Source organism: Castor canadensis, chromosome 16 (genome assembly GCF_047511655.1).
Source record: "Castor canadensis chromosome 16, mCasCan1.hap1v2, whole genome shotgun sequence".
Classification (NCBI taxonomy): Eukaryota; Metazoa; Chordata; class Mammalia; order Rodentia; family Castoridae; genus Castor; species Castor canadensis.
Window position 1 is genome coordinate 30,042,852 of NC_133401.1, and position 23,400 is coordinate 30,066,251.

The following is a 23,400-nucleotide window of genomic DNA, read 5'->3' on the forward strand; positions in this document are numbered from 1 at the left end:
TCCAAATTGAAGAGGGACTTCTGAGTCCCCTATCTCTTCCTTGAACCTGTGCACTAGCATTGTATGGGGGTGCAGGCCAACAGACTTACTGCTTCTAGGATTCCTGGTGTATGACCAGCGGTCTCGAGGTTCTGCATTTCTGCTTCTGCCTCTTCGGTCCCATTCTCGCTCCCGATCCCGGTCACCTATGCAGGTCAGACATTTGAGTAATTAATGAAGTGCTTTTACACCCTCTTCTAGAAAGGAATACCATATTTACTCTTCATTTGAGGAGATGGATCCAAACCTGAGGGCCCCAGACCCCCAGGCTCAGTCCCTACCCTATAGGCTTTGCCCAAGTGGGATTTGCTTTGAAGCAAGTTCCAAAGTTCAGCCCAGAAACTTACTCTTCCTATAGACCACCCACTGTTCTACAAGTTCGTAACTGGTTGAGTATAAGTTTTGGACACAGATCATAGACATTCTATGTCTGCCTCAGGCCAAATGATCTTAAAATGCAACTTATTCTACTGCAAAGAATCAAGACCCCAGAAGATAAAACACATCCCATCCCTAAAAGCACCATTCTCTTAAGTAGTTCAATTTCCTTTTAACAAATTGCCCTAGGGAGTGAGCCACAATCTGAAGCAGATTTCAAATAGATTTATTACTTTACTGTGTAAAAGCCCCCGTATTTCACTCCATCTCTTGATGTCTGTTTTGATATAAAAATGCCTCTCTTTCAGCTCTGAGTGATGCTGAGCACTCTGGGGATGGCAAGTCATTTTTATACAGCCTCCATATAATGGGCACCTGGAAACAACCCCCATTGGGCGATGTGACTGATGGGATTGGCTACTCACTGCTGAAAGAAGAAACTGAGCGAGGTGGGGGAGTTTCTCTTCCGCTTCGACTCATGTCGTCGTCGCTGGTCATGTCACTGTTGGTGTCGTCTGAGGACACAGGATACCAGCTTAATGTTTTATCCTTTCTCCACTGTATTCTCACAGTATTCCCCACCCCCCACCCCGCCCAAGGAGCTGAAGTGACTTTGACTTTCACTCTTCAGTGGCTTCCAACCACTCCTGCCACTTACAGACTAAGTTGGAAGTATGGATGCCACCATTCACCCCTCTCCACAGAAACAGCCAACAGGTCACTTCCTGGAACACTATACCACAAGGGCATGGGTCATGGGAAGTTCTCTACCAAGTGGAACCCTTCACATAGAAGGGTCTCCTTTCCTTCTGCTGACTCAAGTGTAGTTCTCAGCCAGGGGCAGTCAGACCTCCCAGGGGCCGTCAGACCTCCCAGGGGCCATTGAGTCACATAGGAGGACATGTTTGGTGGCCACATCCAGTGGGAGGCACCAGCCCCTGCTCCACAACAAAGAATAGCCCAGATCAGCCATCAGTAGGACAAGGGAGAGAACCCCGGCGAGCACTCTCCATGTGCAGTGTCTCACCTTCTGGATGGTACATCCTCTTGTAATTCTCTAGGAGGGCAACGAGCTTCTCACAGCTGTCTGGATTTCTTGCTTGCACCCAAGGCTTGAGCTTTTCAGGGATGATGGTCAGGTACTGCTCAAGGACCAAGAGCTCGATGATCTCCTCCTTGGTATGAATCTCCGGCTGCAACCAATCGAGGCAGAGGTTTCGGAGTTTGATCAGGGTCTTCCGGGGCCCAACAAATTCCACATAGAGTAAGTTCCGAAACCTCTGATGAGAGAATTCACAGACCGCTGGGCCTTCTAGGATGGCATCCGGATCATTAGTCAAGTCACTGTCTAGCTCATAGAGATTTGGGGCCCAAAACTTCTTAGGTTTGGTGGTGGGCAAGTACTTTGGAGGCAGCATTTCTCTAAGTAAAATTCTCACTGGAGGAACCAAACATGAATCAACAGGAAAGATGCAGCAGCCTGGACAGTCAGTACTCAGGGACCTGTGGATCGTAAGGAGATATACACATGTCCCAGAAGTTGAGGACCAGGCAGCAGTGAGGGGCTACCCTACCCAGGGCATCTTATCCCACAGTGCTTTGGGATAAGCATCCCAGTAAGCAGACACACACAAGACAAAACGAGGTTGGCTTCAACAGTAGTATAAGCAGATCCTTAGGTTTGCAGAGACCTGTGCTCAAGGAGTCAGTTCTGCTACTAACTGGTTATGTGACAGTAAGCCAGTGGGCAAATAGCTTGGAGGCTGTCTCTGTAATCTGTGGAATGGGGATAACATCTATATCCTTTTTATAACTGTGAAGCTGAAACAAGCTATGGTATCTACAAGAGTAACCTGAAAATGCTCAAGGCCCTTGCCATTTCTAAAATTGGATATGAGGTTTTTTCTTAGCACAAATGGAAGGGAAGATGCAGGGAATGAGGGCCATTCCTGTCAGTGTACAACACGTATATGTTGTACTCAAAATGTCAGAAGAACTCAACTGTGAGTACTGTGATTGCAATAACTACTTTCTCCAGACCTACACTGTAGTACGCTACTGCCACTGGCTATTTCAACTAAGATGCAATCAACTGAAAATTCAGCTTATTTGCATTAATACATTCCAAGGGCAAGTAGGTACAAGTGGCTGTTGGCTACCACATGGGAAATCAAGAACATTTCCATCTTCATTTGTACTTGCCTACCTAGGTTTGTAGATAGCCTTGAGGCCCCTCCCTCACAGTGCACACCTTCCTTAGGTATCAGGCCCCAAATGCAGCGCTTGGAGAGCATGTTAATACCCTGACACTCCAGTCAGCAGTATTCCAAATGATGGTTATTCTTAAACATCTGAGCTTATCTGTCTATGTCCCAACAATAAAGTGTAATCTTAAGTAAAAGCAGAGATTAACCATCTCTACCACTGTATCCCTGAGTGCCTAACACAAAGTAAGATGTCAACATTGATGTGGCATACTGAAAATAATGTTATGAAATTCCACTTGAGAACTGGTTTTGAAGGCAGGCACACTATTAGTATATACAGAAGCAGCATGACACCATTTCTGGGGAGAGTGAACAGCCTGGATTAACCTCTGTGCCATTTCCAAAGGAATATTCTAGGCAGCAAATCATTCTCATCATCTGTTTTTGTACCCGTCCCTTCTCAGCACTCATGAACATGGATGAGACACTGGTGAGTTATGTGTGACGCTCTCTCACAACAGTGCCTAGAATGCTGAGGAAAACTGAATCAACTATGGGTGAATCCACACAAATCCTATGTGGTGGAGAGCTGCCATTATTCACGCAGTGAGAGCATGAAGCCTCAAAATGCTACTTCATGTTCTTTTGTCTTGATCTATTTTGCCAAACATCTAATTTGTCTTCAAAGAATTAGCTATCTATTTTGATAATCATTTCTTTACCTTGTTATTTCCTTGTCTTTATTGCTCCCCTTTTTGTTTTTAAAAAAATTTTTAGATTGGATATAAATGTTGATTTTTTCAACATTTCTTTTCTAATGAAATCAAGTAAAGCTATTACTTCCCTTTGAACAGTTTTGTTAGCATTTAGGTTTTACTATGTAACCCTTCTATTAGTGGCTAGCAAAACTGGTGTAAGAAGGAGCAATTTGGGGAAGAAATCTAGCTTTGGAAGGGCGAGTTGATTACCTGATAGGTAATTATATAATTTACATATGGCTTTATGTCCAGAAAAAAACAAAACCATATACAGAAAAAAATTTGTTTTAGAAAGTCAGTTTTTTTGAATTAAAAAAGGCCTTGTACACCATAAAAATGTATATTATGTCTCCAAAAAAAGATCTAAAGGAAAGCATAAAGTGTTTCAATTACTCAAGACTATCTAAATAGACTTTATGGCTTGGAAATAACTATAGCAACCTCAGAAAACGCATGCTTTTTCATCTCAATGATGAGCTCTCACTGCCTTTCATTCCTTAATCCTGAAGACTTAGGCAACTTCCCCATTCCCTCTCTGCTCTCCTTCAGGATGACCAAGACATATGGAAAAGAAGACACAGATAACACTCTCCTGGGCAGAAGAATCCCAAATCAAGGGAAGGAAACAGGCCATAGTGCAGGCTCCAGAGGACTGGTATGGCATTTTAAACTAAGGACATGATCAATGTCACCTGCCACAGGCTAAGATTAGAGTCCTCTGCCCGGGAAGGAGAGAGGTGAAGGGGGGGTGGGGAACTGATCCTGCTCTATGGCATCCACATTCAAAGTGCTCTAGAGGACACTGACCCTCCTATTGGGCCTAAGGTATGTAATCACCTGTCAGGGAATAGGATCCTTTCTGGAACGTCAGAGCAAGCAGCTACCCTCAGGAACCGAGTCAAAATGCAGGCATCTGTAATATTTTAAAGAAAGAAATATATGGACTAAGAAACATGGAAGAAATGTAGAAGGAGTGTCAGAGAATTAACTCCTCAAATGGGACAGTGCTGGGTAGGGCCTTACATATTTTCAGGAAAAGGCCATTCCCCATGCCATATAACCAAGGCAGAAGAGCAAAATAAAGCTTAAGTTGTCTTTATGAAACCAGAGTAACTTAAAACTCAAGACAAAGACATCATTAATGAACTGCAGACCAAACTCAACTTCTGAAAGCAGTAATGAAAGTCTCAATACTGTTATTATTGCACATTATTCTGCACAGTCTAGTCAATTACAAGACAAAAAAAATCTGAGGCACAGAGAAAAGAGCTAAAACTGTTGTTCTCCACATAAGATATGTATCTGCTGTGTCACATGAATCTCTCCCCAGTAGTAATGCATTTGAAACATAAAGCACTAAGTGAAAGCTGTAAGAACTATAGATTTTAAAATTTGATAGGAAATTGACACCTTTTAAAAGAAAACATAAATATCCAACTCTTCCTTGGGAGAAAGAGGAAAATATAACCACAGGGGAAGAAACCTATAATGCTGAAATGATTTAAGGAGCAGCTTCCCAAATAAACTTTGTAGGAACAAAATACTTTCCACATTATAGAAAGGTTCTCTCAAGAGGACAGAAAGGAGATGGAGGACTTCCTACTCCTTAGTAATGTGACCTTGAATCCCCATAAGTTTCTCATCACAGAAAGGAGGCTAACTTTTATGCCAAAAAATTACTCACTGCTTTAACAAATTCAAGACTAAAGTCAACAAATATGATCGTTTCACGTGATCAAGACTTTCTGACCAGACCACAGATAGCGTTTGGTCACCAAGAGCAATGAAAAATGATTTTTTTTAGTTTAAAGAGAACCTTTAAAAGAAAACAAAAATCAGAACACAGTACTCCTTCCTATAATGGCAGAGACAACTCTTTTGAGAGAAAGAGAGAGAGAAGGAGGGAGGGAGGGAGACAGAGAATGTTTGTGTAGGAGGAAGTTGAGAAGCAAACAACCATAAAGATGAACAATGTCTATGTTTATGTGTCTGTGAAGAAATAAGCACACCTTTACACTGCACATGGAAGTGTCAATTTTGTCAAAGTTAAAAGTGCACATATCCTCTCCTATAAATTGTACTTGCATGAATTTATTCCAGACATATGTAACAATGCATGTGTAAGAATATACTTATTAAAGTATTGATAATAAACAAGATATGGTTTATTCCTACAATGAATTATGAGCCTTTTAAAAGAACAAGACAACCCTCTAAACAGTGAGTATGAGATGATCTTGAAGATGCTTAAGTGCCAAACAGGGCGTTACACCATTTATAGTATTCTAAAAAACTATAAAAATAGATTGCTTATGCAGACAATTTCTCAGGCTTATGAGAAGCGCCAAACAGGGCGTTACACAATTTATAGTATTCTAAAAAACTATAAAAACAGATTGCTTATGCAGACAATTTCTCAGGCTTATGAGAAGCTATTCCTGAAGACTGATAGTGAGCTCGCCTCTAGGAAAGAGAACTGGGGGCCGGGGATAGAAGAGCAACTTACTTTTTCATTGTACATTCTCCTTTTTTTTTTTAACCATGAGCATGTATTACCTAGTCAAAAACATAAATTCAAAGTTAAAACAAAAATTCAACAGAAGCACTAGTGGAGGCCTTTAGAGATTGTGCTGCCCAGAGGGCTGCAGCAGCACTGACATCCTTACACAGTGCTGGACCCAGGCTCTCCTTCCCTCCCCTGCCCATCCCACCCACAGCCTGAGTTCATGGTCATGCCTTACTCTCATTATTTGCAGATGACATGGCAGGTAATTTAGACTGCCCGGAAGAATCAACTGAAACTTCTGGACCCAGTAAATACTTATGGAAATAGTAGCTAGACTTTGAACGGACCCACCCCTCAATTACACATGGCAATTACCAATACATAAGTTCAATACCATCTTCTATACTGGTGATTCTATGTCTGATACCTAACAGATCCAGCCACTTAAGTGCCCAATGATACGCAGTTCAAAAGTATGCTCACAGAAGCACTGTTTACATCAGAAAATGAGGACAGGCAGGAGAGTGCTCAAATATAATTCCAACAGCAAAGATGTCTCAATGAAAGACCACCATGTCAAGAGACATTAAATATGGTCCCAAATTTTCTGCATCATAAAAACCAACCAAAATAACCAGAAATGGAGGGGAAAATGCTACAAAGTGTTACAATGAGCACCTTTTGACCTGTCAGAGAGCGAGCATTTAAAAAATGAAAATGGATGCTGCTGAGGGTATACAGGAGCTCACTAGTGCAGTGTGCACCATCATTCTTAGAAAAAATTTGGCCTTTGGTTAGACATTAAAATTACCTATTCCTTTTCAATCAGCAAGGTATGTTAAAGATAAGGCAAGTGGATAAAATACTATTAAGAAAAAAAAAACTAAGACGTCAGCTGCACACTAGTTGAATTTTTGCAGGTACACCTAATTTCCAGGTTGAGTAACAAATGACAGCAAAGTGACATCATTTTATACATGGAAGAGTAAGAAGGGATGAAGGTCAGTCAGGGAAATGTGTGTTTTGTCAATGCAGTACTGCTAGGTAACTGCAGTCTAACACAGATCTGGGGCCAAAGTTAGGAACAGAAGTACTGGTTGACTTCCTCCTGTAAGGTTACCTAACCCCAGGTGCCATATGCAATGAGATCAGTGGCCCTCCTGGCCAAGTGACCCCAGTGCTTACTCCTAACTCATCCTGTCCTCCACTTGCAGCTCACAGGCAACCAGCAGTAGCAGGACCAGATGCTGCGTTAGAGCCTGCCAGGGACCCATACTCACCATGCTCTCACTGTGGAAGACCAGATCCCTAGTGACTTCTTCCTGTGACAGTGAGTCTGGCCAATCACAAGCCTAACTGCTCTACCCACTTGAACCCACTTCCCCATGGCAACAACCATGCCCACCACTGAAGAAAACAGAAGCTATGTGTTTGCAGGTGGCTGAGGGGAGGAAGTCTAAAGATTTATCTCATATCATCAGATGGATTATTAAGACTGAAGAGGAAATCTGTCCAAGAATGGTCCACAAAGGCTACTATAAAATGGAACTCAATCAATCAGGTATTGCTTGAAGATATCTGAACCCTGTGGAATGCTGGAGTATCTGTACTTACTTTACCACTGGTCCCTGAGGGGAGGGACTGTTGCCTTTTCATAACTGCATTTTTATAGGCGTTTAATAGTGTTTTGTACATAGATGCAAAAACGTTTAATAAATATGACTTAGCAAAGTCTAAAAATAGCTCATGAAAGGCAATTGTAGGAATACAAGAAGGACATCCTATAGGGTAAAGTTTTATACATAATGAATTGAGTGGGGAGGAGTAGCATGTTAAGAATGTTAAGAAACATGCAAACTGCAACAGCCTTTCTTATAGTCTTAGCAAATTAGACCAGGAGACCATTGAAGACCAACAAAGATTTACCTCAAATAACCGCAAGCAAGCATATTATTAAACACTAAAGTGTCCCTCTAAAGATGGGGAAGAGGAAGAGATGCCCTCTAACACATCACCATTTGACATTACCTTAGAGGTTCTAGCTATAAACCAACTGAAGAAAAAACAGTTATAAATAGGGAGGAAGCATTATTAAGTATAGCATGGGAAAAATCCTATTAATAGAAAAATAAATGAATCCCCATGTTTATGTTTAACAGAGTATCTACAACTCTATAAAGTTTTTAAATTTACAGAAAGACAAAAAAAACACAAGGCCTAAATAAAGATATATAATATATACATATATATATATATATATATATATATATACATGTGTATACACACACACACACAAGAGCTACTCTTTTTCTGGGGAAAAGCCATGATAAAGTCATAACCACTTTCTTCTACAAGAATACACAGTAGTAACCAAGACAACTCTGCAGAAGTTCTACAAGGGTGGGAAACTGCTTATCCATAAAGACCCAAACACACACAGGGTATGTTGTTTCCAATACAAAAGACATAGCAAAATACAGAAACTGACTTGTGTGAGCGTATATACACACATGGAAGTGTGGCTTATAATAAAGGAAAGATTTTAAATCAGGAAAAAGATTAACTGTTTAAATACAAACTGAGAACTTCATAAATGGTAATGGTAACAAAGAAAGGCAAGAGTGGATAGACATTTTATAGTCTTTGACCAAGGTTATCAGCCTTTGATGTTAGGAGGTCTTTGACCAAGGTTATCAGCCTTTGATGTTAGGAGGTCAGTCAATAGTGCTGTATCAAATCTCCCTAAGAAATCATGCATTCCAACTATGTATCTCAGGAAGGCCAATGACAAAGAGACTAACTATCAAAATAGACCACTCCTCTGTGTTTTTGTTTTTTGGGGGGGGGCAGTACTGGGTTTGAACTCAAGGCCTTTGTGCTTGAGCCATGCTCCAGCCCTCCTCCTAAGTTTTTAATTGAACAAAGAACAAGAACAAAGTCCTTAACATCAAGTTACCTAATCATTAAGTCATGTTTTCAAGGAATGTCATGGCTTTATTTCCTTATCACAAACAAAATATAGTATTACCTAAAAGAACTGCCAAATATTCTGTGTAGAAAGTGCAAGCCATGCTCATCAATCAAATTAATGACTAACTTTTAAGAATCTATACATGTGTTCTTACTGAAAATGTAGCAATTTATGTGTATATAAAAATGATGAGAATATCACACATGCAACAGAATGCAGTTTTGAGAAAGCAAAGCCACAAATGGAGAGCTTGAGTTTAAAAATGTTTAATGAATGGTATGATACACATAAAAACTGGAAGTATATAGTTACTTATATATGTGGAATTATGTACAAACTGAACTGGAAGAAAACTCTCATAAAATCTGTGTCACGACTAGTCAAACTGGGGAAAGCTATTAGAAAAATAAACCTTTTCCACTTCTATTTAGACTGTTATTTTAAGTTTACAATAGGGAAAAATATTCAATATAAAAATTTGGATGTGAATCCATTGATGTTTCCTTTTCCGTTCTGCCTCCCACTGTGCTAGGGTCCCTAACAAGGCCTCCCTGGCACTTTGGGACACTTCCCTCTCCCAAAGCACTTCAGGACTACCCTGGGTTGCTATTTGCTCAAACTTCCCTTTCCAGGTGAGCTGCTTCTGAGGGGGCTGGCTACCTGACACTGACTTCCACACCTAGATTCTTACTTCATCTGCCTCATAGACTGAATTCCCACCCTAAAGAAAACCCATCTTCATTTCCCGGCTTGAAGGTGTATTCTCACAAACTCCTCACTTTATGAAAGAGCATCTCCCCTTTGCTCTTTCGTAGCAGAAATCCTAGAGTAAGTATTGGCCAAGGGCAGGTGAGTGGCGCAGACTAGCTTGAGGGAGACCACCAAATTCAAGGGCAGGGAAAGAGAGAAGCTAGCTAATGTGGGCCAGTAATAAACTTGCCCTTTCCATGCTGGGGTGAAGGGGTGGTGCTGATAGGTGAAAACTATTTTCTGAAGAGTCTATTCCTAAATACAGAAGCATAACCTTTGGCATACAGAGTAAGCTCCACTGAAGAGCTACAACATCTGAAACTGCTGGAGAGGACTGCCTGCTAGATAACTGCACTCTCATGAGTCTGTGTGGCAATGCTGATGCCATTCTTTGGATACTTTACAGCATTTTACTTCTATCAAAAAACATACAAAATAAAAGCATGAGTTTAATAATTAGCATCACATGTAAGAAAGATGAAATTGATCAGGCATCCTTCACCACAAATGGGGACATCTTTGCTCTCAATGTGAGAAACCATGGGTCAGTGTGTAATTAAACAAGGACGCACATCAGATGCTGGGATGTTTGGGACCATGTGTAAGACAGGAGAAAGAAATCCTGTGATCCCAGTCTTTGGCTTCAGGTTCCCACATCCCATCCGAGGTGAGAGAAACTCTACCGTTATTTCCATTTCTGCTTACTTACTTTGATCCCTCATCATAGGGCACCTAGATTCAGCCCCCTAACTCATTCTACCTACCTCATTAAAAGGGGGCTGGTATTGAGAACTTTACAGTCAGGAACTGAGGAAGTTACACTCTTCGTCTCTCAAGGACAGCGTGGTGCGCAGTCTCTCCTTTCTTCTTGTTTGCTCCATTCTCCTGCCTCTTTCTGCAGACCGACATTCTCTACTTCAGCGTGCACATGGAGTGAAATGCTGTCCGAGCCCTGGGCCTACCTCACCTCCCAGTTTAAGTGCCCAGCACTGACAGAGTCCTCAGTCTGTGCCCTTCATACAAATTCTGAATCTGAAAAGTGTATGCTATAGCCTGATTTCTTCGAGGGCAGTGTTTCTCAAACTCAGGGGCTGAAGAGTCACCTTGGTGCTTATGAAAAATGTGGTTGTTACTGTGGGACAATTTAAGAGGTCTGTGGTTCCTCAAGAAAGAGGTTTTCTAACAGGCATTGTAGGAGCTCTGCTTTGAGAACTACTGCTCTGTGCTTATGTATCCAGTTTGGAGTAGTTAACTATGAGGAAAATACACACGGGGCAATGTGGCTTTGGGGCGTTATTACATGGCAATACAGCAAGGAATAAATGACTACTACTTTTATCACATAGGCCACGGCCTCTACCTTCTAGTCTGTAGGGTGGTTCTTTTCAGATAATCTCTATAACATCCTGGGCTTACCTCTACCCCATTATAAGCTTAGCACTTACCACATTCCAGCAAAATCTCCTTACTGTTGTCCATTCTTGAATAATTTCCCCAAAAGTTTAGAAAGAGAGGAAATAATAGCTAAGAGTTCAGTTTTATGATCGGCACTAAAACAGTCAAATCTGCTTTAAATAAAGCTAATTTAAATGGACAAAATGCCCATTTAAATAAGTATAACTTATTTAACGATATTTTGATAACGAGCTAATCTTGTTTTTTTTAAGGGGCTGGGGTCACTGAAAAGGCAGGCTACAAAGAATGGCTCATCCAACCTTCTACAGAAAAGAAAGCTACTCTAATCAGACCTAATTTAAATGGAAACGGGAGGGCAGGGACCATAGGTAAGGAGTTTCTGGTCTCCTGATCACCCTCATAAGGGCATCACTATGACCAGGTAGTTAACACCAGGCTGTCTTACAGGCCAGAGTTATTAAAACTCTTCCATATCCTCTTGTTTTGCTTCCATACTCACCAAGCAACCTTCTCATTATGGTTTTGTCTCCCATGTAGGTCTGTCTACAGGAGAGAATTTGCTGATCACATATATTTTTAAATATTTGGGTCCCTGCTATGGTGATGTCCCACCACGAATTACTAAGCCACATTTGAGGGAACAAGAACATCTTATTTCAATTCACATGTCAGTATAGCTTTAATTAAGTATGAGCTACAAACATGAGTCCTTAGGTGAAGGAAGATATCTAACTCTCTGCAGGTGTGAGCACCACACTGGACCTGGAGCACTCATTCAGTCAGGCCAGGAACATGCCAAACCATTCTTAGGTCTACTGGTATCTCAGTGGACCTTTCCCACCACCACACAGTCAGCTGTAAGCACATTTCTTTAATTCCTTGTAGTGGAGTTCTCATGCAGTACACTAAAGGCAGGGATTATGTCACTCACTTCTGGAGTACAAGAACTGGCATGATCCTGTCCTAAATAGGATCATGTCCCAAATGAACCCCCAAACCACATCTGGCTATTTGCTTTCTTCCCCACATCATGTGATTCATCATGTCTATTCTGAATTGGTGGATAAGCTATGAACAAAGAGAGTGAGTTCTGTTCAGTCTCCCTCCTCTTGACTTCTTCCAGTGCTGTGACTCCAAGCCAAGTCACCATCTCTCACCAAGACCCTAAGTGGTCTCACTGTACCCACTGTGCAGATCTTTTCAAAATCACAATTATCTTGTTGCTCTCACCATTAAAACACCTCAATGGCTTCCCACCGCAGTTCAAGTTAAGTCCAAATACTCACCATCAATTTTAAAACCTTTCACAGTGAAGCCCAAACTTACCTTTTCTCACCCTTGTGAGGTGTCACTTGACTCTTCCCTTGCTCTAGGCATCCTGAATTTTCAGCTTCTCTCTGGATCCTCAGGAACATCTCTGTCCTCTCTGTTCAGACTACTCTTCCCATGAAATACACTATTCACAAGCCATCAGGGCTCAGCTTTCAGGCCCCCAATATCTTGGGGAGGCCCTTTGTGGCTGTCCAAGATTGAGTTGTCCCTGGCAAATGTTCTCTTTCAAAGGCATAAATCACACAATTATGTTTTCCACAAATTAACTTTCCATATGACTAAAAACTCGATAAAAACACTTTCTTTACCATTTAGAACCATATTCCCAGTACTTGGCACAAAGTATATTCTTGATCAATACTAGCAGATGAGTTGAATCTTTCATGCTTCTTAAATTACCCAACAATAGAGAAAAAGGTGGGCTGAAGGAGTACAAATGTTAGGAAAAGAGGAAGGACATTGAAAACCATAGTGAGGCCAAGGAAGAGTATTTCTCATGAATGTGTGATCACAAGCCTGTGTGTTGGTGCTCTTGCAGCTACGTGGAACATATGTACAGTAGGGAGGTATCAATGTGAGGAAGAATAGAGGTTATTCCAAAGATGGATGTGGGACTATGAGGAGTACAACTCACCTGGACCCAGCCACCTAGCGTCTGGATCTAGTCCCTCTTCCTCTGGCCAGTTGTCTCCCAAAAGGGTGGAAAATCAAGAAGGCAGAGCTGTGAAAGGAATAGAAAACATAAGGCACCAAATTTATCTTGCAGTTACTGGGTTTCTCAGGTGAGAAACAACCCTACAGCAGCTCCACCTTTATCTCCTACAATAGCAAAGGTCAACAGAGACATAGAAGGGCAGTTTTCCCACCCAAGATGAAGGGTCAGACGCACTGCTCCTGGAAGTGTGTGTGTTTTTCTAACAAAGTTATGTCAAGGGTACTGAAGTCATCTCTTGGCTTCTGGATTAAGGAATCCATTTGAGAACCCAATTTGCTACTTGTTAAATATATGGTACTAGCCATCCTTCTAAAGGAACAACAAACACATGCTTCAGGTGAATACTGGAGGAATAAGATGGCTGAGGTAGTTATTTCGTGCTAATATATGCCACATACAGTGCTTAGAACTTACTTTTATGATCTGTACAATATTATTAATTTTCTAGGCAAACTATTACAAATCTACTTTATGCCATTTAAAAAACAAACAAAACCTATTGACATTTTCCACAGAGATCCCATGTTGTAACAACAAATGAGTAGGAACTCCAGTGTGCCACATAATAGCAAGTAGAGCAGGACCAAAAATTCACCTTTGTGAATTTAATAAGAATTAGCCTACTTTAGAACCTTAATACTATTGTCACTACTTTTAAGATACTGGTATCATTAAATATGTATGTTTTAGTGCTTACTAACATACCAACATGCTCCCAACGGACTAACAGTACATAGCTCAAGTCCCAATGCACCGCAACCTGTGTCCAATCAACAGGAGGCCTGTGGGGGAAGTAGCCTCATGACTGTGGTTCTTTGGTAAGGTTAAATAGCTTATTTATTTTCACAAGATCTGGCATTTATTGGTGCTCCATAAACATCAACTGTTAATGTTAATCACTGGCGAGAGAATACTTTAAGTAGGAACTTGGAACCCTGTATGGTGTGGCACTTTCCCAAACTAAGAAAAGAAAAGGCAGGAACTTTTCGCAGGTCCAGAACTGGGCGGGCGCCCACTCCCACAGCCCCCTAGCAGTTCTGCCCAGGTGCCTCCCAGTGCTGGGCGGGGCCAGAGGCACACAAGTCCTGCCCCCTCCTCAGATTGACAGCCACTTCCTTCCACCCCCTCCCAACATCCTGCCCCGCCTCTCAGGGCTGCCTATGGCTGCTGCAGGATTTTTTAGTAAAATCCCTTTTGCTACCAGAGCCTCAAATTACCAAGACCCCTAGTCTTGACTCACAGCACGCCCCTTCCATTTTCTCTCCCAAATCTCTTATCCCCACTCATTGCAGGGAGTAGAACTGCATGGATGAGCTCGCCCTTCCTTTCCCCCACTTATTTCCTCCTGAATTTTCTGGGTGGTTGCGGAGCTGCCCCAGTAACCTCACCTTTCCTTTCCCCAAATCTACCAACCCTGGCTCTGACCCGCTCTCTCCTCAAGGACTGAGCTGTATCGTTGAGGTCAACCTTCTCCGTGATTTGGCTCTGGCGCCCCCATGTGGAAACACGGCACCACCAGCCACGTCTGCGTGGACACAAGATGGCGGCGGCGCCATGGCTGGCTGCCAAGATGGCGGGGGAGTGACACAGGCACAAGCCCCGCCCCTCGGCCCGCCAAGATGGCTCAAACTGAATGAACCCCGCACCCCCACAGCCCTAGTGTCCTTCACCAAGGAGCCTGCTCCATGGCCTCCGCTGTCAGCTTCAGCCTCCATAGAAGAGGACAAGGTGGTAGAGGCCCTAAAGTCTTGTCGGCCACTCCCTGGGACTCCGCCCCTGCAGCCAGCCCACTCAAGATGGCGCCTGCTGTGACCATCAGACGCCCCCCAGTGGCCAACAAAGATGGCGCCAGGGTGGGTGGAGCTCTGCAGCCCATGACTTCAAAGAGAGAACCTCCCCCATGGCCACCCTTGAAACCGCAGTCATTCATATGGCGTTTGCGCAAGAACATCAGGTGCATCCCTAGAAAAGAAGGTGCGAGGGCATGCAAGGTTTCTACAGCCCCATCTCTCAGGGTGAGAACTCCTCCCTCAGGCCCGCCCCCTGCAACAGTGTCAGTCATTCCTAATGGCGCCTACATACATATATGGTGATGCCACAGTGGGCGGGACTCTGCTACCTTATCACTCAAGAGGAGAGCTCCTCCCTCAGGCTCATCCACTGCTTAAAGCCCAGCTGTCAGTCAGGATGGCATCTAGGCAGTCAACGTCAGTCCCACCCCACCCAATGCTATAGTGGGGAGGCAATTCTTCCCGCCAATCACTCAAGACGAAAGCCCCTTTCTTGGGCCCGCCTCCTGCATACAGCCTGTCAGTCAGGATAGTGTCTGAGCAGAAAACATCAGCCATTGGACCCTAGCGCTAAGGTAGGCGGGGCTCTGCTGCCCACCAGTCACCCAGGATGAGAGCACCTCTTTCGGATACAGTCCACCTGTCAATAAGGATGGCATCTGAGCAGTAAACGTAAGCCACCCCCACACCCCAGCAGAAAGGTGGGCTCTGCTGCCTGTCAGTCCCCCAGGATATGACCCCTCTCCCTCGCACGCACCCACAGGGCGCATGCGCAGCACATCTCAGCTGCTCCTGCCCCTCGGCTCTGCTAAAGACGGAGTCAGATACATCCCAATGTGAAAGTCCCTTAAGATGACAGGATGAGGCTCCGCAGCCAGACCGAGCCAGGAAGGCACGCACACCGGGAACACTGCAGCCTGCACTGCCATGGGTCATACAACAAGACTGCCGCAGCAGCATGTGCGGCAACGCAGGCTGTGCACGGGCCAGCTCCACCTGAGGCCAGATGGACCGTCGTGGTGGCACCTGGAGTGCCAGCCAGAGAAGGAGGCAGCATGAGCACTGCACGGCCTCCGGTCTCTCTCTGTCTCTGTCACACACACACACACACACACACACACACACACACACACACAGGCCACCATGGCCACCTCTGGTCTCCTTCCCCAGCCACCTCTGCACCTGTGGCAAACCTGACACCAAAGATGGCGCCAAATGGGCGGGGCCTGGCGAGAATGCCACAGCCCCAAGGGGCAGCAGTCACACGTCCTTGGCCCACCCCAGTATACAGACAACCAATCAGAACAGCACCTGCGCAGCAAATCCATCACCACCACCAAAGATGGCGCGGGCAGGGCACAGCTCCAAGAGCCTCTCAGGATAGCCTCAGCCCCGCCCCCTTGCAGCCCTTAGCCCCGCCCCCCGCCACTGCGGCAAAAGAAGCCCCGCCCTGCAAGGAGGTGCTAGCACACCGGGGCGGGCCACAAAGCCCCGCCAGCAAGGCGCACTGGGGGTGGGGCTGAGGCGCACTGGCGGTGGGGCTGTCCCGCACTGCACCGTGTCCCACACCCCCAACCCTGCAAGCAAAGAGGGCATCCAGGAACGGCCCCTCAGACAGCGCCTGGCTGCACTCGCAGCGGAGTGCTGGGCTGCCCCGCGGCTACCCTGCGCACAGCATGTCAGGCTCGCCCCGACCCCCGTCCTCCCGAGGCTGCTGTCCAGCAAGGCTGCGTCCCCGCGGCAGTACGGTCGTGCAGCCCGTGACCCGTGGAGGTGCGCTCCGCAGCCTCGCCACCAGCCCTGCCCGCAGTGCCGGCCGCCAGGTCCCAGTGGCACCCTTCGGTAGGACGGCCGTTCCTGTTCCGCAGCGTGCATCGACATCGTCCCCGTCAGCACATAGCGGACAGCAGACAGAGGCCGGAGGGAGCACGCAGCGGGAAGACAGCCGACTCACCTCCCCACACGGCGCGGCACACCATGCGGCACGCCCCGTTGGGCAGCCGTCTAGTGCACCCACACGGCACCGGGCGCCCTGCGGCGCCACCAGCCCAGGGTGGACATCTCCCGCTCCTCCTCCAACACTCGTTCTCCTGCGGCTCCCCAGCGTCTGCACCGAGCGCTGCCCGACGCCTCCTTGTCAGGCTCCTCCGCAGAGGCGGGGCTTCTATGCCAGCCAATCAACGGCCAAATCGCCCTCCCTGGGCCCTCACCACGCCCCCAGAAGGTGCCAATCAGGCTGTGGTTGCCATGCCAACAGCTTGGCGCGAAGGCAGAGGGTTGACGTCAACGCTGCCTGCGCTAGGGGCCCCGAAGTAGGGTCTAGAAAAAGGGGGCGGGGGAGGGGTGGTAGGGGGTGCAATCCCCCAAAAGAAAGAAATGGGGATGAAATGGAGAAATGCCCACTAGCGATGTCTAAATGCAAAGCCTATGAAGGAAAATAAAAGGGACTAACTTAAATATTTGAACGAAAAAAAAGAGAATCCAGAAAAAACGTACATTGAAGTCTAAAGACGGCGACAAACGTGGAAGACAAGACTTTTTTTTGCACGGGACAGATGAAAGACATTGGGCTAATTTCCTTAATAAATGAAGAGCTCTTGGAAACCAACAAGATAAAGATCAAACCAAGCCAGAAAAATGGGCAAAGGGGACAAAACTGGTAATTCACAGAAAAATACAAATGGCTGGCAGACCTACAGAGGAAAAATCATTCCTGACGTTCTTTGCATAAAGCAATGAAAAGCTAAACCCTGATGGACGGCTTATGGGACAGGTGGGTGTTCATCCTCCCGGGCTGTGACCCCCCAGCCCCGCACACAGACCCTTTACTGCGGGAATGCATCGCGGTGCTGCAGTCAGCAACCTGCAAATAACCGACCCGACACCAGGAAATCCTATGTAGCTGGGTAAACCTGAGGTAGAGCTGCATGGACCAGTTAAGGACCGAGGTCTCCATAGATTTAGTGCAATACACAAGTTGCGGGAGTTTGTAGAAAACGAACTGGTAAGTGCTTTCTTACTTATTTGTTTGTTAAGAATAAACACAAATGCAGCTAAAAGTTCTGGAAAGATATGCAGGAAATTGTTAACTGGTTACCTTTAGGGAAAGGAAGAGGGAGAAGGAGAAGACGAAGGAAGAATTTTTTCCCTGCTGTAATCCAAATCCTTTGCAAACATACATATTTTCCCCTGCTTGGTACTAGAATCAATGAATTATTGAAAGCTCATTAATGTACCCTTTGATTCATCTATTCCACACTCAAGAGACTAAAGCAAAGCAAAGCCACAGAAGTGTGCAAAAGATTACATACAGGGATATTCATGGAACTATTATCACCAAAATTGCACTGTGAAGAAAAGAAATGAATCGTGTTCTAGGAAATCCACACATTGCAATTTTATGTGGCCAATAAAAATTAAAATCGCACATTTTTGTAGGCACATAAAATTGCAGTCTGATTTTAATTTTAAAGGAAAACTCATGAGACAGTTCATTTTTAAACAGCACTTTACCTAAGAGCACACAGAATGAAATACCCCAAATTAAAATTTATATTTATACTTGAAAAGGAGTTACCAGTGGTTGGCTCCTACATGAGAAGTCTTAGGTGGGCTGTTTTACACTCCCCAGACATTGAATAGTCTCTTCTCCACCACCCCCCACCCTAAGGAGCCACATAAACATAAAACCTGCAAACGCACCTCCAAAACAAGCTCCCTGCAGCACATTGGAGGTGAACGTGGTCCCGTTCTTAGGTCAAAGACTTTTCCAGTCTGGCTACTTGCTAGGCTTACCTGGGAGGATCCCAGGGAGATATTTGTTTGGGGAGCTCCCTGGGGAATCCTAATGCCTCATTAAGGTTTTGGAGGATTTTAACATACCCTCAGGACCCCATTCCCTCTCCCATCAAAGGCTCTTATCTGCATTACCAGTTCCTTTCTGGACCTCAGTCACTCTGAGAATACCTTTCCACACAGAGGTCCGTCTACTGTCACTCCGTGGCCTTACTGGCTAACATGCATGCTGTACAGGCTTCTCTTCCTGAAATCACCTGACAATTCTAAATCTCATGGTGGCATTCTACATTTGAATGAAAACATTAACCAACAAAACCCCATGCAATTTTCTCCTTTACACAGTTCTGGTTTTCCCCTACTTCCATGGCCTCTTCTCTGTCATAGCTGGTCTCCCCTTTGCACAACCTCTAAATACTCGTCCTTTTGTCTGGACTTGGTCACTCATTCTCCGTGGACATCCTCTCCTGAGGTGTAATGTAGCCTCACCTCCTCACCTGGGCACAAGGTTTAAATGCCATCTGCATGACAACAGTTCCCAAATTCAACCCTGTACCACAGAACTCTCCTCAGAAGCCTAGTGTCATATATCCCACATTCTACTTGAAAGCTTTCTGCTCCATTTGGATATCTAACAAGCAATTTAAAACAAACATTAATTTCCCCTTCCCTCGTTCCTGTTAACAGCACCCGTTGCTATAGGCATAAATCTCCCCAATTGTTCTTGTTCCTTTATTTGGTAGCACCAGCATCTAATTTGTCAGAAAACCCTGCTGACTCTACAGCCAAGACACACCCTGAATTTGTGGTAGACTTAACCACTAGCCCTCTGAGATAACCTTCTTCTAGTCTAAACCCCCACCCCCCAACACTCTTCACACTACATCAAGCAGATCTTTAAAGGCAAATCAGAGGTCACTTTCCAGTTTCAATTACCTCTTGTCCCCACCATAATCACCATAAATGAAGTCAGAAGAACCATGGTTATTTTTGTGTGTGTTAAATACTGGTGCTATGAAATTTTTAAAATCTTTTCCTTCAGGTTTCTGGGTTTTGTGCCTTAAGAAAAACCTCCCCACACTGAAGTCATATGGACCCTAAGCTTTAGTTTTTTTATGTTTATTGTTGTACATGTCCTATAGTAAGGATGTGATTTTTTTTCCCCCGATATTACATTGTGTTTCAGTATACAAGTCAGCCTGATCTTGGAATCCCTGGTCTGTCCCACTTGTCCATTTGTCTATCTCTCTGTATTAACACAGCGTATTAATCATTATAGCTTTATAGTGTCTTGACGTCTGAAAGAGAATTGTCCTATTTTGTTTTTCAAGTGTCGGACTATTCTTAGTTTCCTAGCTATCAAATGAGTTTTAGACTCAGCTTATGGAGTTTGATGGAATAGCCTACTGAGATTTCTATTAAATCTAGAAAACAGAATATGACAAGATTTTTCATCTTTGACCATGGTCTCTACCACCTTTATATAAACATATCCTAAAAACATCAGCAATCTAATTATTTCCATAAACATGCTATTTGACTTTAGGGGTCTTTTTTTCCCCTACTGATTGTGTCATTGGTAATTTCTAGTTGGCTATTTAAAAAATAATTTCAGATTTATAGAAAGTTTCAAATAAATACAAACATTCATCACCTGATTTCCTAGATACTAACATCTTATAGAAAGTTGGTACAAAACATTGCCAAAAAGAAATATGAGCACAAAATTATTAAACTGTAGATTTTATTTGGATTTCACCCATTTCTTTCCTTCTATCAGTGCCACATCCAGGACAGGATATTACACTTAGTGATTACATCTTCTCATGCTTCCCCAGGCTGAGGCAGCATCTCAGCACTCCTCATTCTCCAAGAGACTGAAAGTTTTGGGGCATACAAGTGTTTTGCAGAAGGTTCATTAATTTGGGTTTGTCTGATATTTTCTTGTGATCTGACCTGGGTTATGAGTTTGGGAGAAAACTGTTATTGCTTTTTACATGTTGATTTGCTGACCTCTCTTGTTCATGCTAATGATTTATCTATATATTTTCCTGCTTTTTCTTTTCATTAAGAGTCATACCTCTGTAGTGATAAGAACGACTCTTATCCTAGACCTGAGAGAGGGTATTCTTATCTTTAACGTCGAGTACAAATGTTCACTGCAGGCTTTTTTGTAGAGCCACTTTATCTGGGGTTTAGAAAATTCTCTTGAGATTGGAGGTGTGACTCAGGTAATAGAGCCCCTGCTTTGCAAGCATGAAGCCCTGATTTCAAACAAAAAAAATAAAAATGAGATTCTCTTTAGTTCTAATTTAAATTATTTTAATTAATAAGTTTAATTCTATGGAATGCCTTCTCTGCATCAGTTGAGAAGCTATTTTATTATTCCATGTCATCTGATAATGTGGTGAATTCGGCAGATTTTGTGATGTTGGGACATGTCTGCATTCCGATGTCCTACCTGATTGTGATATAAGGGTCTGTTCCATATACACAAGCACCTTGACACTACTGAGTATATATTTTACTTTTGTGCATCTAGGTTCACATTTTTATTATAGTAGTATTGTCTGATTTGAATATCAAGGTTATACTAGCCTTATAAAATAATCTGGACTGTCATCCAACAGTTTCTAATCTGTTTTGCAAAACACTTGACACTTTGTCTTTTTAAAGTGACTTTTGATTTTGTTAGCCACAATCTTCTTGCTTGCGACTTTGTTCTTTACTTCCTTCCTACTTAATTCAGCTGATTCCATCTCTTGAGTTGCATTTTTTAAAAATTTGTTTTCAGTCTTTCTTAATTTTTAACACAGGCTTGACAAGGCTGTAAGTTTCCCTCCATTGCCACTGGAGCCAAATTCCATGCACTTCACCGTGGCTCAGTTCTGTATTTTGTTTCCATGAGTGGAATTAAGAAATGTGCTTAGGGTTCTGAACTCTTTTTAAAGCAGTCTTTTGAATGTAGATTTCTAAATTAGCTGCATTACAGTCAAACAGCATGATCTGTTTGTTATCTGACATTTGTTCAATCAAAGAACCACACAAATAACAAGGAGTAGAAAGCAGTTAATGTGATGAAAGATTCAATGAGCCTTAAGCACAGACCAGAGCACCGGGCCTGGTCCAGGCAGGGAAGGAAGATATCCCAGGACAAGTGAAAGGTGGTCAGGACTGTAGAGCAGCAATGAGCACGGAGACCTGTGCAGTTAAACTCAGACTGGCCTAAGAGAATCGATGGATACTAGAGAGGAGGAGGACCCTTGCAGGACCATTTAATTTAAAGACTGACGATCTCAGACGAACGCACCTCTAGTGTGTTAGAAAAATCCTTGTTAGGTGAGGCAGCACTGCAATCTCACCCAGTCTCCTGACACATGGTGTGATTTCCATACATACTTACATGCTAGCGCCCCAGGACACATCCGGAATAAGCAGAGGAAGCCGGCTTCCACTAGGCAGCTCCTCTGAGCAGGAGAGAAAACGTGTTCCTATCGGGTTACCCACGGCATAAATCTAAGGAGAATGAGGAAAAAGACAACAGTAAAACATGGGTCAGAAAGCAGAAATACTACTACAGAATAAGAAATATTCATTTAGAATATTCTAATGATGACCAAGTGTTCACCATGAGGGGAAGAGCTGAATAAGCTGTGGCACATACATCTAACTACACAGCCATAAGAAATGCATAATAAATTCTCTTATGGAATAATCTCCAAGATGAGTTGTTAAACGAAAAATCAAGGTGTGAAAAGTACACATAGTATTGTGTTTATTAAATAAAAATAAACACACACACAAATATATATTTGCTTCTATATGCCCCAAATAACTTTGGAAAGATTCACACAGCCAGTGACATCGATTATCTACAAGGAGAGAAACTGGTGGCTGGGAGACAGGAAGTGAGAAGGGAATGTCACTGTATACCCTTCCTCTTTGTTGCATTCTGAATAACACAATTACCTATTAAGAATTAAAGCCAGGCACTGGTGGCTCACACCTATAATCTTAGCTACTCAGGAGGCACAGATCAGGAGGATTGAGGTCTGAAACCAGCCCAGGCAAATAGTTCCACGAGACCTGATCTCGAAAAACCCTTCACAAAAAAAAGGGGGGAGGGTGGCTGGTGGAGTGACTCAAGCATCTAGCAAATGTGAGGTTCAGAGTTCAAGCACCAGTGTTGCCAAAAAAAAAAAAAGTAACTAAAGCAAGCTAGGCATAGTGGAACATGACTACAATCTCAGTACTTGGGAGACTAATGCAGGAGAATTTCAGATTGAGGCCAGTCTTGACAACACAGTGAGACCCTGTCTCAAAAAACTAAGGACTGGAGGCCAGGTGTGGTGATGTGGGCCTGTGGCCCCAGCTACATGGGAAGACATAAGTAGGAGAATCATGGTCTGAGGCTGGCACGGGCAAAAAACTCAAGATTCTATCTGAAAAAGTAATGCTAGCAAAAGAGATTGGGACAAAAAGGGCTGGAAACCTGGCTCAAGCATTAGAGCTCTTGCCTAGCACATGAAAAGCCCTGAGTTCAAATACCAGTACTGACAAAAAACAAAAAGAAGAAAAGAAGGGGTAGGAATGTGGCTTAGTAGGAGAGCGCTTATCTAGCATGTGCAAGGCTCTGGGTCCTATCTCCAGCACTGAAAAAAACTGTTAAGGAAAACATGTTTTCAACATTTTAAACTAATATGTATGAAAAAGAACATTTTCAAGGAAAACAAAACTTACCAA

General features: G+C 43.7%; 1 protein-coding gene and 1 long non-coding RNA gene across 12 annotated transcripts in view; one reads left to right on the plus strand and one right to left on the minus strand.

Annotated features, from left to right (window-relative positions):
• Positions 1-16,983, minus strand: part of Peg3 (paternally expressed 3) — a 29,500-nt gene extending 12,517 nt beyond the window's left edge. Inside the window, exons 1-6 of one of the 5 annotated variants that reach the window (XM_074058464.1) lie at positions 16,817-16,983; positions 12,992-13,078; positions 4,220-4,295; positions 1,445-1,610; positions 843-932; positions 90-185 (exon numbers count right to left, since the gene is read on the minus strand). In XM_074058464.1, coding sequence (XP_073914565.1) covers positions 90-185; positions 843-932; positions 1,445-1,460 — 202 coding nt within the window. In that variant the 5' untranslated portion in view covers positions 1,461-1,610; positions 4,220-4,295; positions 12,992-13,078; positions 16,817-16,983. Of the gene's footprint in view, positions 1-89; positions 186-842; positions 933-1,444; positions 1,921-4,219; positions 4,296-5,888; positions 5,939-12,991; positions 13,079-16,816 lie in introns of those variants that run through there. The other 4 variants (XM_074058462.1, XM_074058465.1, XM_074058463.1 and 1 more) reach the window with 4 other exon arrangements.
• A 246-nt stretch (positions 16,984-17,229) lies between these two features.
• The window catches only part of LOC141418139 (uncharacterized), a 137,815-nt gene continuing 131,644 nt past the window's right edge, over positions 17,230-23,400 (plus strand). For all 7 annotated transcript variants that reach the window (XR_012442803.1, XR_012442799.1, XR_012442798.1 and 4 more), the window contains exon 1: positions 17,230-17,866. This is a non-coding gene — a long non-coding RNA (uncharacterized lncRNA). The remainder of the gene's footprint in view (positions 17,867-23,400) is intronic.